The 17118-nt window shown below is 42.9% G+C and overlaps 1 protein-coding gene across 2 annotated transcripts in view; it reads right to left on the reverse strand.

Moving 5' to 3' along the window:
* The window catches only part of LOC129820123 (juxtaposed with another zinc finger protein 1-like), a 39169-nt gene extending 27723 nt beyond the window's left edge, over positions 1-11446 (reverse strand). The window contains exon 1 of one of the 2 annotated variants that reach the window (XM_055877024.1): positions 11178-11446. In XM_055877024.1, coding sequence (XP_055732999.1) covers positions 11178-11292 — 115 coding nt within the window. In that variant the 5' untranslated portion in view covers positions 11293-11446. Of the gene's footprint in view, positions 1-10973; positions 11155-11177 lie in introns of those variants that run through there. The other variant, XM_055877026.1, reaches the window with a different exon arrangement.
* Between the last annotated feature and the right edge of the window lie 5672 nt (positions 11447-17118).

Genomic DNA, 17118 nt, shown 5'->3' on the forward strand with positions numbered 1-17118 from the left:
ATGTAGGTAGACTTATTAAAGTGACTATGCATAGATAACAGAGTAGCAGCTGAGTAAAAGAGGGGAGGGTGGCAACGCAAATAGTCTGAGTAGCCATTTGATTAGACGTTCAGGAGTCTTATGGCTTGAGGGTAGAAGCGGTTTAGAAGCCTCTTTTTTACCTAGATTTGGCGCCCCGGTACCGCTTGCCGTGCGGTAGCAGAGAGAACAGTCTATGACTAGGGCGGCTGGAGTCTTTGACAATTTTAGGGCCTTCCTCTCACACCGCCTGGTAGAGGTCCTAGATGGCAGGAAGCTTGGCACCAGTGATGTTCTGGGCCATATGCACTACCCTCTGTAGTGTCTTGCAGTCAGAGGCCGAGCAGTTGCCATACCAGGCAGTGATGCAAACAGTCAGGATGCTCTCAATGGTGCAGCTGTGGAACATTTTGAGGATCTGGGGACCCATGACAAATCTTTTCAGTCTCCTGAGGGGGAATAGGTTTAGTCGTGCCCTCTTCACGATGGTCTTGGTGTGCTTGGACCATGTTAGTTTGTTGGTGATGTGGACACCAAGGAACTTGAAGTTCTCAACTTGCTCCACTACAGCCACGTCGATGAGAATGGGGGTGTGCTCGGTCCTTTTCCTGTAGTCCACAATCCTCTCCTTAGTCTTGGTTAAGTTGAGGGAGAGGTTGTTGTCCTGGCACCACACGGCCAGGTCTCTGACCTCCTCCCTATAGGCTGTCTCGTCATTTTCGGTAATTACAGGAGGGGACTGAGCACGCACCCCTGAGGGGCGCCTGTGTTGAGGATCAGCGTGGCGGATGTGTTGTTACCTACCATTACCACCTGGGGGCGGCCCGTCAGGAAGTCCAGGATTCAGTTGCAAAGGGAGGTGTGTAGTCCCAGGGTCCTTAGCTTAGTGATGAGCTTTGAGGGCACTATGGTGTTGAACACTGAGCTGTAGTCAATGAATAGCATTCTTACATAGGTGTTTCTTTTGTCCAGGTGGGAAAGGGTAGTGTGGAGTGCAATATAGATTGCATCATCTGTGGATCTGTTAGGGCGGTATGCAAATTGGAGTGTGTCTAGGGTTTTTGCGATAATGGTGTTGATGTGAGCCATGACCAGCCTTTCAAAGCAATTCATGGCTACAGACGTGAGTGCTATGGGACGGTAGTCATTTACGAAGGTTACCTTAGTGTTCTTCCGAACAGGGACTATGGTGGTCTGCTTAAAACATGTTGGTATTACAGACTCGGACAGGGAGAGGTTGAAAATTTCAGTGAAGACACTTGCCGGTTGGTCAGCACCAACAGCACTCACAGTACACGTCCTGGTAATCCATCTGGCCATGCAGCCTTGTGAATCTTGACCTGTTTAAAGGTCTTACTCACATCAGCTGCGGAGAGCGTGATCACACAGTCGTCCGGAACAGCTGGTGCTCTCATGCATGTTTCAGTGTTATTTGCCTCGAAGCGAGCATAGAAGTAGTTTAGCTCGTCTGGTTGGCTTGTGTCACTGGGCAGCTCTCGGCTGTGCTTCCCTTTGTAGTCTGTAATGGTTTGCAAGCCCTGCCATATCCGACGAGCATCGGAGCCGGTGTAATACGATTCGATCTTAGTCATGTAGTGACACCTTACCTGTTAGATGGTTCATCGGAAGGCATACCAGGATTTCTTGTAAGCTTCCGGGTTAGAGTTCCGCAGCTCTAGCCTTTAGCTCAGTACGGATGTTGCCTGTAATCCATGGCTTCTGGTGGGGTATGTAGGTACGGTCACTGTGGGGATGACATCATCGATGCACTTATTGATGAAGCCAATGATTTATGTGGTGTACTCCTCAATACCATTGAAAGAATCCCGGAACATATTTCAGTCTGTGCTAGAAAACTTAAATATTTTTCTATTTTATTGACCGAGTCACTGGTGCTTCATGCTTAAATTTTTGCTTGTAAGGAGGATAGAATTATGGTCAAATTTGCCAAATGGAGGGTGAGGGAGAGCTTTGTACGCTTCTCTGTGTGTGGAGTAAAGGTGGTCTTGAGTTTTTTTCCCCCTCTGGTTGCACATTTAACATACTGTTATAAATTTGGTAAAACAGATTTAAGTTTCCCTGCATTAAAAAGTCCCCGGCCACTAGGAGCACCGAGCCTCTGGATGAGTGTTTTCCTGTTTGCTTATGGCGGTATACAGCTCATTGAGTGCGGTCTTAGTGCCAGCATCAGTCTGTGGTGGTATGTAGACAGCTACGAAAAATACAGATGAAAACTCTCTAGGTAGATAGTGTGGTCTACAGCTTATCATGAGATACTCTACCTCAGGCAAGCAAAACCTCCAGACTTCCTTAGATATCGTGCACCAGCTGTTGATTACATATATGCATGGTCTGTCACCCCTTGTCTTCTCAGACGCCGCTGTTCGATCCTGCCGTTACAGCGTATAACCAGCCAGCTGTAAGTTGACAATGTCGTCGTTCAGCCACGACTCCGTGAAGCATAAGATATTCCAGTTTTTAATGTCCTGTTGGCAGTTTAATATTCCTTGTAGGTCATCAATTTTATTTTCCAATGATTGCACGTTAGCTAGAAGAAAGGAAGGCAGGGGGGGTTTATTCGATCGCCTGCGAATTCTCATTAGGCAGCCTGACCTCCGCCTGGGGAGGTCATTTGGGCCTGTTCCCGGGAAAGCAGTATGTCCTTCACGTCGTGCTCGTTAAAGGAAAAAAAAGCTTCTGACAGTTCGTGGTGAGTAATCGCTGTTCTAATTAGAGGTCGACCGATTAATCGAAATGGCCGATTAATTAGGGCCGATTTCAAGTTTTCATAACAATCGGAAATCTGTATTTCTTTACACCTTTATTTAACTAGGCAAGTCAGTTAAGAACACATTCTTATTTTCAATGACGGCCTAGGAACGGTGGGTTAACTGCCTTGTTCAGGGGCAGAAAGACAGATTTTTACCTTGTCAGTTCAGGGATTCAATCTTGCAACCTTACGGTTAACTAGTCCAACGCTCTAACCACCTGCCTGTTACGCGAATGCAGTAAGAAGCCACGGTAAGTTGCTAGTTAGCACTAAACTTATCTCATAAAAAACAATCAATCACAATCACTAGTCATGGTTGATGATATTACTAGTTTATCTAGCGTGTCCTGCGTTGCATATAATCGATGCAGTGCGCATTCGCGAAAAAGGACTGTCGTTTCTCTAACGTGTACCTAACCATAAACATCAATGCCTTTCTTAAAATCAATACACAGAAGTATATATTTTTAAACCTGCATATTTATCTAAAATAAATCCAGGTTAGCAGGCAATATTAACCAGGTGAAATTGTGTCACGTCTCTTGCGTTCATTGCACGCAGAGTCAGGGTATATGCAACAGTTTGGGCCGCCTGGCTCATTGCGAACTAATTTGCCAGAATTTTACGTAATTATGACATAACATTGAAGGATGTGCAATGTAACAGGAATATTTAGACTTATGGATGCCACCCTTTAGATAAAATACGGAACGGTTCCGTATTTCACTGAAAGAATAAACGTTTTGTTTTCGAGATGAGTTTCCGGATTCCACCATATTAATGACCGAAGGCTCGTATTTCTGTGTGTTATGTTATAATTAAGTCTATGATTTGATAGAGCAGTCTGACTGAGCGATGGAAGGCACCATCACGCTCGTAAGCATTCATTCAAACAGCACTTCGTGCGTTTTTCCAGCAGCTCTTCGCAATGCTTCAAGCATTGCGCTGTTTATGACTTCAAGCCTATCAACTCCCGAGATTAGGCTGGTGTAACCGATGTGAAATGGCTAGCTAGTTAGCGTGGTGCGCGCTAATAGCGTTTCAAACGTCACTCGCTCTGAGACTTGGAGTAGTTGTTCCCCTTGCTCTGCATGGGTAACGCTGCTTCGAGGGTGGCTGATGTGTTCCTGGTTCGAGCCCAGGTAGCGGCGAGGAGAGGGATGGAAGCTATACTGTTACACTGGCAATACTAAAGTGCCTATAAGAACATCCAATAGTCAAAGGTATATGAAATACAAATCATATAGAGAGAAATAGTCCTATAATTCCTATAATACTACAACCTAAAACTTCTTACCTGGGAATATTGAAGATTCATGTTAAAAAGGAACCACCAGCTTTCATATGTTCTCATGTTCTGAGCAAGGAACTTAAACGTTAGGTTTCTTACATGGCACATATTGCACTTTTACTTTCTTCTCCAACAATTTGTTTTTGCATTATTTAAACCAAATTGAACATGTTTCATTATTTATTTGAGGCTAAATTGATTTTATTGATGGATTATATTAAGTTAAAATAAGTGTTCATTCAGTATTGCTGTAATTGTCATTATTACAAATAAATAAATAAAAATTGGCCGATTAATCGGTATTGTCTTTTTTGGTCCTCCAACAATCGGTATTGGCGTTGAAAAATCATAAATCGGTCGACCTCTAGTTCTGATGTCCAGAAGTTATTTTCGGTCATGAGAGACATTAGCAGCAACAATATGTACAAAATAAGTTTAAAAAAGTTCAAACAAACATTAAAAAAAAAATAACATAAAAACACAATTGGTTAGGAACATGTAAAACGTCAGCCATCTTCTCCGGCGTCGTCCATTTAGCAACATTGATTGGACTAAATTGTTTTTGGTATCTGTAAGTTTGTTTTCAGTGTATTAAACGAACCATATATAGCCTTGTTGATTTGATGATATTTAAATGTTTAAGTTGAAATGGTGCTGGAATAGCAGAGACAATGTGTCGGTTGTCTTTGTGCGGCCTTCCGGTAACTCCGTGGTTCTAAATCAGTAGTTTAGTAAACTGTCGAAAACATTAACTTGCTTGACCATGCTGCAGGTGATAACTGTTTGTATGCAATATTTGCTTTGTGGGTTTTCGCCAGACAGAGTTTGCTCTCCGGTTTTGTGATTAAACAAATACAGTGGGGAGAACAAGTATTTGATACACTGCCGATTTTGCAGGTTTTCCTACTTACAAAGCATGTAGAGGTCTGTAACTTTTATCATAGGTACACTTCAACTGTGAGACGGAATCTAAAACAAAAATCTAGAAATTCACATTGTATGATTTTTAAGAAATTAATTTGCATGAACTAACGGGTTATAGAGCAAACATAATTATCACAACATAGGTTGTAATATGGCTTTTTTAGTGTCTTGTCTTCTTCAGTGATTTTACCCACGCACCACTACTGCTTTATAGACAGACTTGAAAGCCAGATCTGTGAATATTGCAACAGCAAAAACAGGTTAAACTATTTTGATAAAATCACATTAGTGGGTCTTATGGTTGTGGAAGGCTTGTATTTAGCCTAGGTATAACGTCACAAGCCCTGAATTCGTTCGATTATTGCTACCTGTTTGAAATGTAGTGTATTTGACCTTTAAATTGTACAACAACGCTTAGAGAAAACATTTAGATATATCGTCAATCTCCCATAAGTAAAAAATAAAATAAAGACATGGTTTTTAGGCCATATCGCCCAGCCCTAATGTCAAGCTCCCCAAAGCTAACCACATACTCTAGCACATTGGGGATGGGGGAATTAAGTAAACCAGGTGCAGAGACGGGGAGAGCAATAAATGTTCCCCAACTTTATGGCTTCCGTTCACCTAGCAGGACAGGAAGCAAGTACACTCCTGATACCGCCACTTTGACCTTTACACACACACACACCCACCCACCAACAGAAGTGGTCCCGTGTGGCTCAGTTGGTAGAGCATGGTGCTTGCGTCGCCAAGGTTGTGGGTTCGATTCCCAAGGGGGACAAGTATGAAAAATGTATGCACTCACTACTGTAAGTTGCTCTGGATAAGAGCGTATGCTAAATGACAAAAAAACTAAATCAAACGGAGCTTGTGTCACACTGGTCCATTTCTCTCCAAAAGACAGTGTGTGGCATGGGTGTGTTCCTGCGTATAAGAGTGTAAATTGGGGGCATAAGAGAGTCATAAATATAGTCCAAATTAGTGTTCCTGTCATTAAATCAGCTACCCATCAAACAGCACTCTACGAACTCCAACACAACATTGCTTTTCTGACCAACAGTCTACTACTACCTCCTACCGGTCAAAGATAAGGCCCCACCTGTGTGTGCATTTTTTTGTTTAACTATACTTGTGGGTACCAGAAGTCCTCACAAGGATAGTAAAACAAGGAACATTCGGACAAGTGGGGACATTTTGCCAGTCCCCATGAGGAAAAATGCTATTTTAGGCTTAGGTTTAGGCTTAGGGTTAGAATTAAGGTTAGGTTTAGGTAAAGTTTTAGGGTTAGGAGTTTGGGGTTAAGGTTAGGCTTAGGTTAAGGGTTAAGGTTAAATTTAGGGAAAATAGTATTTTGTATGGGAATCAATTATTTGGTCCCCACAAGGATAGCAATACAAAACTGTGTGTATGTGTGTGTCACAGCAGGCCAAGAATGCGGGTCTTGTTTTCCAGACTGCTAATTAAGCCAGAGTGTGTTTTAATGTGTTTCTGAAGCAGCAGGCACCGGATGGAGAGAGAGGGAAGAGAGAAAAAGGAGGAGAGTGGGGAAAGAGAGGGAGGGTACACCCCTCTGTAATTAGACTTCCCAGTGCATGTTGGGGCTTTCAGGCCCTGTGACTTCTGAGGGTGTGTGTGTGTTGCGGTGGTGTATTTTCCATTCTGGGACACACTAATTGCCTCGTTACGCCCAGACAGGTCATTTGGAGCACACACACACACCTTCCATGTCACACCTCAGCATTGAGTTCAGAGGGGGAGAGAGGAAATAGCCACCAACACACCAGGCATCAACAACAAACATGGACCCTGTTCAAATACTTATACAGTGTACCCTACCTTCCACCCTTCCTTCCCACCTCCATCCAGGTCCTGGATTAAATCACTGATTTCACTTCCTACACACATAACGTAATCACACAAGAAAAAAACACATATGCCTACTCCAAAAATGGAGTTAAGACAAACTAATAACACAGGAAAGGATGCCTTTTTCAACTATAGAGACACACTCCAAAGTTGGAACAGCAACAGTACAGTAGTCAGTAAGCAATAGTAAGCGCTTAACACAACAGTGAAAAGAAACAGTGCTACACTGGCCCCTTCTGGTCACAGACAGATATACAGTGCCTGTACTATGATTACATTATATTAGCAGACTCACATACACAACAACCTTAGATCTAGGTTACATTTGACAGCCTACAGGATACATGAGTAACAGAGACAAGATGTACTAGCAACATTTACCAATTTAGGAAGCACTGTGTGTGGCATCTCTGCCTCTCCCTCTCTGTTTCCCTCTCCTTCACGCTCTTCCACTCCTCTTTCCTCCCCTCTCTCTATCTCTAGGTAGGACAGGGGAAGGGGTGGTTTCAGGTGCGAGGCATGTATGTACTTGTTCAGGTAAAGACAACAGAACACTGGCAGTCTGGCACATAGTTAGCCAAGGCTGACATCACTACATTGCTCTTCTCTGACCACACACACAGACACACACACAGACACAGACACACACACAGACACACACACACACACACATCTAACTTAAAGACATGATCATACATGTAACCTACATACAGGACAACCCAGTACCTTAGAAACACAAACGTGCACAGTCCTGAAGGGCCACTGAATGTCTGTAGATGATCATTTGTCCTATATAGACACTGAACAAAAATATAAAACGCAACATGTAAAGTGTTGGTCCCATGTTTCATGAGACAAAATAAAAGATCCCAGAAATGTTGACTTCTCTCAATATTTTGGGACACATTTGTTTACATCCCTGTTAGTCAGCATTTCTCCTTTGCCAAAATAATCCATCCACCAGACAGATGTGGCATATCAAGAAGATGATTAAACAGCATGATCATTACACAGGTGCACCTTGTGCTGGGGACAATAAAAGGCCATGATAAAATGTGCAGTTTTGACACACAACACAATGCCACAGATGTCTCAAGTTTTGAGGGAGTGTGCAATTGGCATGCTGACTGCAGGAATGTCCAACAGAGCTGTTGCCAGATAATTAAATGTTAATTTCTCTACCATAGGCCGCCTCCAATGTCGTTTTAGAGAATTTGGCAGTACGTCCAACTGGCCTCACTACCGCAGACCACGTGTAACCACACCAGCCCAGGACCAGGCTTCTTCACCTGCAGGATCGTCTGAGACCAGCCACCTGGACAGCTGATGAAACTGAAGAGTATTTCTGTCTGTAATAAAAGCCCTTTTGCGGGGGGAAAACTCATTCCGATTGGCTGGGCCTAGCTCCCTAGTGGGGGGGCCTATGGCTGCGCCCCTGCCCAGTCATGTGAAATCCATAGATTTTGGCCTAATGAATTAATTTAAATTGACTAATTTCCTTATATAAACTGGAACTCTGTAAAATCGTTGAAATTGTTGCATGCTGCATTTATATTTTTGTTCAGTATATTTCTCGTCTGTGGTGGGAAGGCTCTTTGATATCAAGGTTTCTTTACAGGAGGTCCCGTTAATATTGATGACAGAGTTCCCTTTCAAAATTCTGCAACAAAACCTAGCATGATGCCACCAAATAAACCCTATCAATGGTACTGGAGTTCCAGCAGATGATGAACGGCATACTATTAGATTCTCTGACACTAGATGGCAGCGCTGTATCTCTAAATATGGACTACACACTCTCTGCAGCTGAACATGTCTGAGTCCTGGTGGACAACCCGGCATATCACTAATGAAATGAGTCTGTTCACCTGCACAGAGAATACTCATCTTCTGTATTGTAATTATTGATTTGTTAACAATTGAATGGTGAATATACTGCACTGGTAGAGCACAAGAGGAACCAAAGACAAACAACAAAACACAAACACACACTCCTTGCTGGCTGGACAGATCTAACGAGAGTATTGATCTGATTATGTGTTATTAATGGTGTCAGTCATTGTAGCGATGCAGCTGTAGGGTTGACTCATTGACCCCACTGATCAGACCGGTGACCCCTGTTCTGCTCAGCTGCCTTAGAAGCCAGATGGTGAGTGTGTGTGGGGAGGGGGGAGGGGGTTGTATTTATCCTTGTGGGTACTAGGAATCCCCATAAGTAGAGTAAAACAAGGAAAATTCTCCCCTGTGGGGACATTTCCCAGGTCCCCACAAGGACAATGGCTATTTTAAGCTCAGGGGTTAGGTTTAAGGTCAGAATTAGGGTTAGGTTTAGGTCAAATGTATTTTTAATAGAAATACATTTTAGGTTCCCACACGTATAGTAATACCAAACGTGTGTGTGTGTGTTGATCTACTATCCTCGTGGGTACCGGTAGTCCCCAAATGTCCCCACAAGGATAGTAAAAAAAGCCTAAAGGCTTAGGAGTTAGGTTTAGGGTTACAATAAGGTTTAGAATTAGGTTTAGGGGTTAGGAGTTTGGGTTCAGTTAAGGGTTAGTGAATATTGGATTTCGCATGGAAATCTATTTTAGGTCCCCACAACAATAGTCAAGTATGTGTGTGTGTCTGTATACAGTATGTGGATGCGTGCTCACTGCTCTAAGCCCAGCCTACCAGAGATAATAATATTGTTAGGCTCTGAGCTAACCTACTCTCTGAGATAGATAGCTGACCCTTTCTCTCATCAGCTGATGTGAGTGTGTATATGATGTATGGTGATGATAGGTCTTCTGCCACATCTCCACCAAAACCCCCACTGCACCCTGTCCTGTAATTAAACAACATCACGGTCACAGCTGGCTGGGGCAGAGCCTTCTTTGTATGAGAGGCAGCAGGTGTGCTGCCCCTCGGCCAATAGCATGCTCCCATCCCCCTCTGTGACAGCCTGTCTCCATGGAGACCAGCTCAGTGGAGCATCCCTTGCCCGCCCCCTCCATGTGTCTATGCTGGTATGAAACACATGGACATAAGCGATGGGCATACCATTGGCATTAATGTTGCAAAATACATAGCCCTAAATGTTATTACCTCACATGATGAAAGGACTCATTTTTTTATCTAATGGGCAAGATTAGATAAGATGTCTGATTTAGGGGCCTCCGTGCTCCTGAGACAACCAGACCAAAGGACACATTTGTGGACTTCCTCTTCTGAGAACCCTGTGGTGTTTTGGAGTAAATCACCATGTTATTGTCTGACCTGGCATCTTTCATGCATAGATAGCATTGATCATCCGATTTGGCCTATTCTTACGAGATAATATTTGACTCATTGCCGCAGCTGTTTTGTGATAAGTGACTCGGACAAATGGTTTTTGGTAGCATATTAAACCTCTAAGGCCTCGTAGTTATGATAACTATGCGCAATAGCTTATGGTGAAAATATTGCGTTGTACGATACTGATACATAGGCATATGTTTAATAACCATTTATATTTTTATATAAAATGAGCGCAGTCTAAATGTGATTCATGATTGCTGCAAATTTGAACTGTAACATATCGCCTAAAGCCAAGCAAATGATACGAGCGCTTATTTTGTGGTAATCTGCAACAAGTTGAAACATTGTATCGTTACATTTTTGCAAATCAAGCACCTGAGACTGCAGACTGGAAACAATCTATCTAGAAAAAGGGGAAACAACTTTGCTGGCACAAAATTCAAAACATTTCAGCTGACAACAACCAAATAATATGATCAACTCTGACTTAAAAAACAAAACATAGGCTACCTGATAGGTACAAGTCTACTACTAAACTAGCGGCATTTATTATTCTAGTTGTAACTGAGTCGAGTCAAATCAATTATAATTTACAATTAAGTATTATCTTAACGCATTTTCTGGGTGAGAACAGCTGAGTACTTGTTGTGGCGAGAGATAAATGGCGAGAGATAAATCTCAATCAGCGAAAGGTGCTCCGCTGTATTGTAACACGGGCCTAAACGTAAACACAGCGACCAATGCAAAACCTCTGCCTGGCTAGACTATGCTAGCCTAGCCACCTATGACAACGTTATTAGTTTAATAGAAAATAGATCAACTTACGCCATTGTTGCATAATAATAATGCAAAACTAAACCCATCCACTAAATCCGAGGGGAAGTTTGTTTCCTCATTTTTTATTCTGCATTTGCAGCGAAAGGGTAGCAAGCAGGCAGGCATAGCGGAATGCAATGGAACCGTGTTCTTCTAGCCTAGCATTTTGGGCTAGCTAGCTAACTATGCTACCTCTCTCCTTCCCCAACTCACCGATGTGATTGTCCTCGATATGGACGATGAGCTCGGCCAGAGACTCGAACTGGAGCCCACAACCCCCGAACCTGCAGGAGTTGGAGAAGAAAGACGCGGCGGCGATGCCTGTCATGGTTGCTGACTAGTGCATTCACTGGGAGTTCGGTAGCCGAGGCGGGCTTTGGATCCAGGGAAGGAGCAGGGCAGAGCGGGGAGCAGCGTAGCAGACACCGGGCAGCCAGGCAGGACAGTCACAGCAGCGGCGGACGCAGCTGGGGGTTGTCAGTAGTTACCACAGCCACAAAGTCATAAACCCCGCCTACAATGTGTTTTCTTCAAAAGGTCGAGGTCCGCGCCCCCGCGGAAATCTAATTAGCATAAAAATCCCCATAAAAACTGTCAATTTAGGGCCTTCAGAGTGGTCCAGCAATCTAAGGCACTGCATCACTACAGACCCAGGCGGTCATGGCCAGCCATGACCCAGGAGACAGCACACAATTGGCCTAGCATCATCCAGGTTAGGGGAGAGTTTGGCTGGCAGGGATTTCCTTGTCCCATTGCACTCTAGCAACTCCTTGTGGCAAGCCAGGCACCTGCAAGCTGACTTCAGTCACCAGCTGGACTGTGTTTCCCCTGACACATTGGTGCAGCTAGCTTCCAGGTTAAGTGCACAGTGCAGCTTGGCAGGGTCATGTTTCAGAGGACACATTTTTATTGAACCCTTATTTTACCAGGTAATATGACTGAGAACATATTCTCATTTACAGCAACAACCTGGGGAATAGTCACAGGGTCAAGGGATGAATGAGCCAATTGTAAACTGGGGATGAGTAGGTGACCATGATGGTATGAGAGCCAGATTGGGAATTTTGCCAGGACACCATGCTTAACACCCCAGCAATAAGTGCCATGGGATCTTTTAGTGACCACAGAGAGTCAGGACACATGTTTAACATCCCATCTGAAAGACAGCACCCTACACAGGACATTTTTTATGTATTTTTTTAAACCAGAGGAAAGGGTGCCTCCTACTGGCCCTCCAAAACCACTTCCAGCAGAATCTGGTCTCCCATCCAGGAACTGACCAGAACCAACCCTGCTTAGCTTCAAAAGCAAGCCAGCAGTTGGTTGCAGGGTGGCATGCTGCTGGCTTTCAACCTTTGTCTCTCCCATATACATAGGAGAGGAGTTGCAGCGATGGGACAAGACTGTAACTACCAATTGGGGAGAAAAAGGGGTAAAAGTTGGCAGGTTTTATTTAAAAAATATGTAAATTTAAGCTAGAAATATTTTCTTTTTTGCATTGGATGCGTCTCAATCCACCGCATCCGCCTATGTCGCACTTCCGCGGTGAAAGGTGACAGAGCCAGAGCGGTGTTTGTCAGACCATGAGATATCCCGAAAAGCTGTCTTTTTATTGGACTTTCAATAAGCAAAGCAACACTAGCCACATCATCATGATGATGCAAAATGTAGGCCACAATATCTTGAAAACTTGACTGCTGAAATGCAAAACATTTTGGGACTGTATCAACAGTGGACTAATGGAAAAAATTGCAAATATAATTTTTTTGTATATTTTCCCTTTAATAAATCAAAGAATATCCATAATAGCCAGCCTACTCTGATACTGTGCATGGGTAGGCCTACTGTGACTGAGTCAACTAACCCAGTCCTTGTTTGCCAAGGCAGAGTCGTTGTCCTGTTGCATCACACAACTTCTGTTGAGCTTCAATTGGCGGACAGATAGCCTAACATTCTCCTGCAAAATGTCTTGATAAACTTAGGAATTCATTTTTCCGTCGACGATAGCATTCTGTCCAGCAAAGCAGCCCCAAACCATGGTGCTCCCTCCACCATACTTTACAGTTTGGATGAGGTTTTGATGTTGGTGTGCTGTGCTATTTTCTCTCCACACATAGTGTTGTGTGCTCCTTCCAAACAACTCAACTTTAGTTTAATCTGTCCACAGAATATTTTGCCAGTAGCGCTGTGGAACATCGAGGTGCACTTTTGCGAACTTTAGATGTGCAGCAATGTGTTTTGGAGAGCAGTGGCTTCTTCTGTGGTGTTCTCGCATGAACACCATTCTCGTTGAGTGTTTTACGTATCGTAGACTCGTCAACAGAGATGTTAGCATGTTCCAGAGATTTTTGTAAGTCTTTAGCTGACACTCTAGGATTCTTCTTAACCTCATTGAGCATTCTGTGCTGTGCTCTTGCAGTCATCTTTGCAGGACGGCCACTCCAGAGTAGCAACAGTACTGAACTTTCTCCATTTATAGACAATTTGTCTTACCTTAGACTGATGAGCATCAAGGCTTTTAGAGATACCTTTGTAACCCTTTCCAGCTTTATGCAAGTCAACAATTCTTATCTTCTGAGATCTCTTTTGTTCGAGGCATGGTTCACATCAGGCAATGCTTCTTGTGAATAGCAAACTCAAATTTTGTGAGTGTTTTTTATTGCAATATGGTCTGACTACGACCTGCGTCCTGGTCGGTTCTTACCTGACCAGGCAAGAACCGCCCAGGGAAAACCCACCCCAAAACCTGCCTCCTCTTTCAATTGGTTCCTGGATTCTTCTCTTTCTCATGGCGCCATAGAGATTCACAGAGGCCTCATCATTGTATTTGTACCATTATGGCATCTGTGACAGCATGGGTAGCGCCATTGAAGCTATCTCCATTTTGAAGTAGTTAATTTTCTTCATCACGATTGGCTGATCCCGCCTGATTACTCAGTTGGACACACACACACTCAAAAACACACACAAGCACACACACAAGCACACTACAGCACACACAAACATAACAAAACACCCAGGCACTCACAGACTATGACATCACTGTATGTTATTGCAGGTGTAGTGAAATGCTTGTGTTTCTAGCTCCAACAGTGCAGTAATATCTAACAATACTGTCACAAGTGTAGAGAGGAGGAGGCACTCGCAGGTTCAGAACTACTGAATTTATTAAAGCACCATATATAAAAGCGGGACGAAACCCAAAGTGCAAAATAATAAAGTACTCAGGAAATAGTAGGAGAGATTCCTCTCAGGAAAACAAACAACATTTTTAATGATCAACAAAGACAAATGACAGAGGGAGTAGATATACAGTGATAGATTGGGGATTGGAACCAGGTGTGTGTAATGATGACGTCCGGGGTTAATAAGTGAAGGGCGTTTGCCAGCAGCAGGTTCGGCAGCAGCTAGAAGGCCAGGGACACCGAACGCCTGAGCTGGACAGGAGGGGGAGCCAAAGCGAAGGCTGGTGTGACAAATACATACAAATCTAAGTATGTAGTGAAATAATGGAATTAAGAAATATAGTCTGGAGTATAAATATATTAATACATTTTTGCAAATATATATATATATATATATATATATACGCACACACATACATACATACATACATACATACATACATACATACATACATACATACATACATACATACATACAAATACATATACGTACATACATTTACATATCTTTTTAAACTAAATGTTCCTTTATTAATTTCTAACCCTATCACCCCTCCCCTAATTGGAGTAAACTAGTGAACAACAACACTTAGGATTATAATTCCAGTTTATACATACTATATACATTTTACGGGCACAGTCTATTTTACAATAGTTATATTTTGTTTGTTTTTACTCCTGTCCTTCCTCTAACCTTAATCTCTCCCCTCTATTTCTTTCACAAAAGTTCTGAGCCTATATACATCTTACGGACACAGTATGTTTTACATTTGTTATCTTCTTGTTATTAGTCCCACCCTTCAGCTCCATTCAACCCCTTCCATCTATCTCTTAACACTATCCATATTGGATTTCTATCTGCCATATATTTTTCAACTGTGCTGTGATGTTTCACAAAGGTTATGAACCTTTCTATTCTCATAATGTCTACAGATTGTACAGATTATAAAGGAGACAGCGTGAATCAGGCCTTCATGGTCGAATTGCTGCACAGAAATCATTATTAAAGGACACCAATAATAAGAGGAGACTTGACTGGGCAAAGAAACACGAGCAATGGACATTAGACCGGTGGAAATCTGTCCTTTGTTCTGATGAGTCCAAATGTGAGATTTTTGGTTCCAACTACCGTGTCTTTGTGAGACACAGAGTAGGTGAACGGATGATCTCCGCATGTGTGGTTCCCACCATGAAGCATGGAGGAGGGGGTGTGGTGGTGTGGGGGTGCTTTGCTGGTGTCACTGTCTGTGATCTATTTAGAATTCCAGGCACACTTAACCAGCATGGCTACAACAGCATTCTGCAGCGATATGCAATTTCATCAAATTTGCACTTAGTGGGACTATCATTTGTTTTTCAACCGGACAATGACCCAGCACACCTCCAGGTTGTGTAAGGGCTATTTGACCAAGAAGGAGAATGATGGAGTGCTGCATCAGATGACCTGACCTCCACAATCACCTGACCTTGACCCAAATGAGATGGTTTGGGATGAGTTGGACCGCAGAGTGAAGGAAAAGTAGCCAACCAGTGCTCAGCATATGTGGGAACTCCTTCAAGACTGTTGGAAAAACATTCCAGGTGAAACTGGTCGAGAGAATGCCAAGAGTGTGCAAAGCTGTCACCAAGGCAAAGGGTGGCTACTTTGAAGAATCTAAAATCTAAAATATATTTCGATTTATTTAACACTTTTTTGGTTACTGCATGAGTCCATATGTGTTGTTTCATAGTTTTGATCTATTCACTATTATTCTACAATGTAGAAAAAAGTAAAAACAAAGAAAAACCCTGGAATGAGTATGTAGGTGTGTCCAAACATTTGACTGGTACTGTATGTGTGTGTGTGTGTGTGTGTGTGTATGTGTGTGTATATATATTTATACAGTTGAAGTCGGAAGTTTACATACACTTAGGTTGGAGTCATTAAAACTCGTTTTTCAACCACTCCACAAAGTTCTTGTTTACAAACTATAGTTTTGGCAAGTCGGTTACTTTGTGCATGACACAAGTAATTTTTCCAACAATTGTTTACAGACAGATTATTTTATGTATAATTCACTGTATCACGAGTTCAGTGTGTCAGAAGTTTACATACACTAAGTTGACTGTGCCTTTAAACAGTGTGGAAAATTCCAGAAAATGATGTCATGGCTTTAGAAGCTTCTGATAGGCTAATTGACATCTTTTGAGTCAATTGGAGGCATACCTGTGGATGCATTGCAAGGCCTACCTTCAAACTCAGTGCCTCTTTACTTGACATCATGGGAAAATCAAAAGAAATCAGCCAAGACCTCAGAAAAAAATGTAGACATCCACAAGTCTAGTTCATCCTTGGGAGCAATTTCCAAACGCCTGAAGGTACCACGTTCATCTGTACAAGCAATAGTACGCAAGTATAAACACCATGGGACCAAGCAGCCGTCATACCGCTCAGGAAGGAGACGCCTTCTGTCTCCTAGAGCTGAACGCACTTTGGTGCGAAAAGTGCAAATCAATCCCAGAACAATAGCAAAGGACCTTGTGAAGATGCTGGAGGAAACAGGTACAAAAATATCTATATCCACAGTTAAACAAGTCCTATATCGACATAACCTGAAAGGTCGCTCAGCATGGAAGAAGCCACTGTTCCAAAACCACCATAAAAAAGCCAGACTACGGTTTGCAACTGCACAAGGGAACAAAGATCGAACTTTTTGGAGAAATGTCCTCTGGTCTGATGAAACAAATATTTAACTGTTTGGCCATAATGACCATTGTTATGTTTGGAGGAAAAGGGTGAGGCTTGCAAGCCGAAGAAAACCATCCCAACCGTGAGGCACGGGGATTTCAGCATCATGTTGTGGGGGTGCTTTGCTGCAGGAGGGACTAGTGAACTTTACAAAATGGATGTCATCATGAGGCAGGAAAATTATGTGGATATATTATGTGGCAACATCTCAAGACATCAGTAAGGAAGTTAACGCTTGGTC

The sequence above is a fragment of the Salvelinus fontinalis genome, chromosome 22 (genome assembly GCF_029448725.1).
Source record: "Salvelinus fontinalis isolate EN_2023a chromosome 22, ASM2944872v1, whole genome shotgun sequence".
NCBI lineage: Eukaryota > Metazoa > Chordata > Actinopteri > Salmoniformes > Salmonidae > Salvelinus > Salvelinus fontinalis.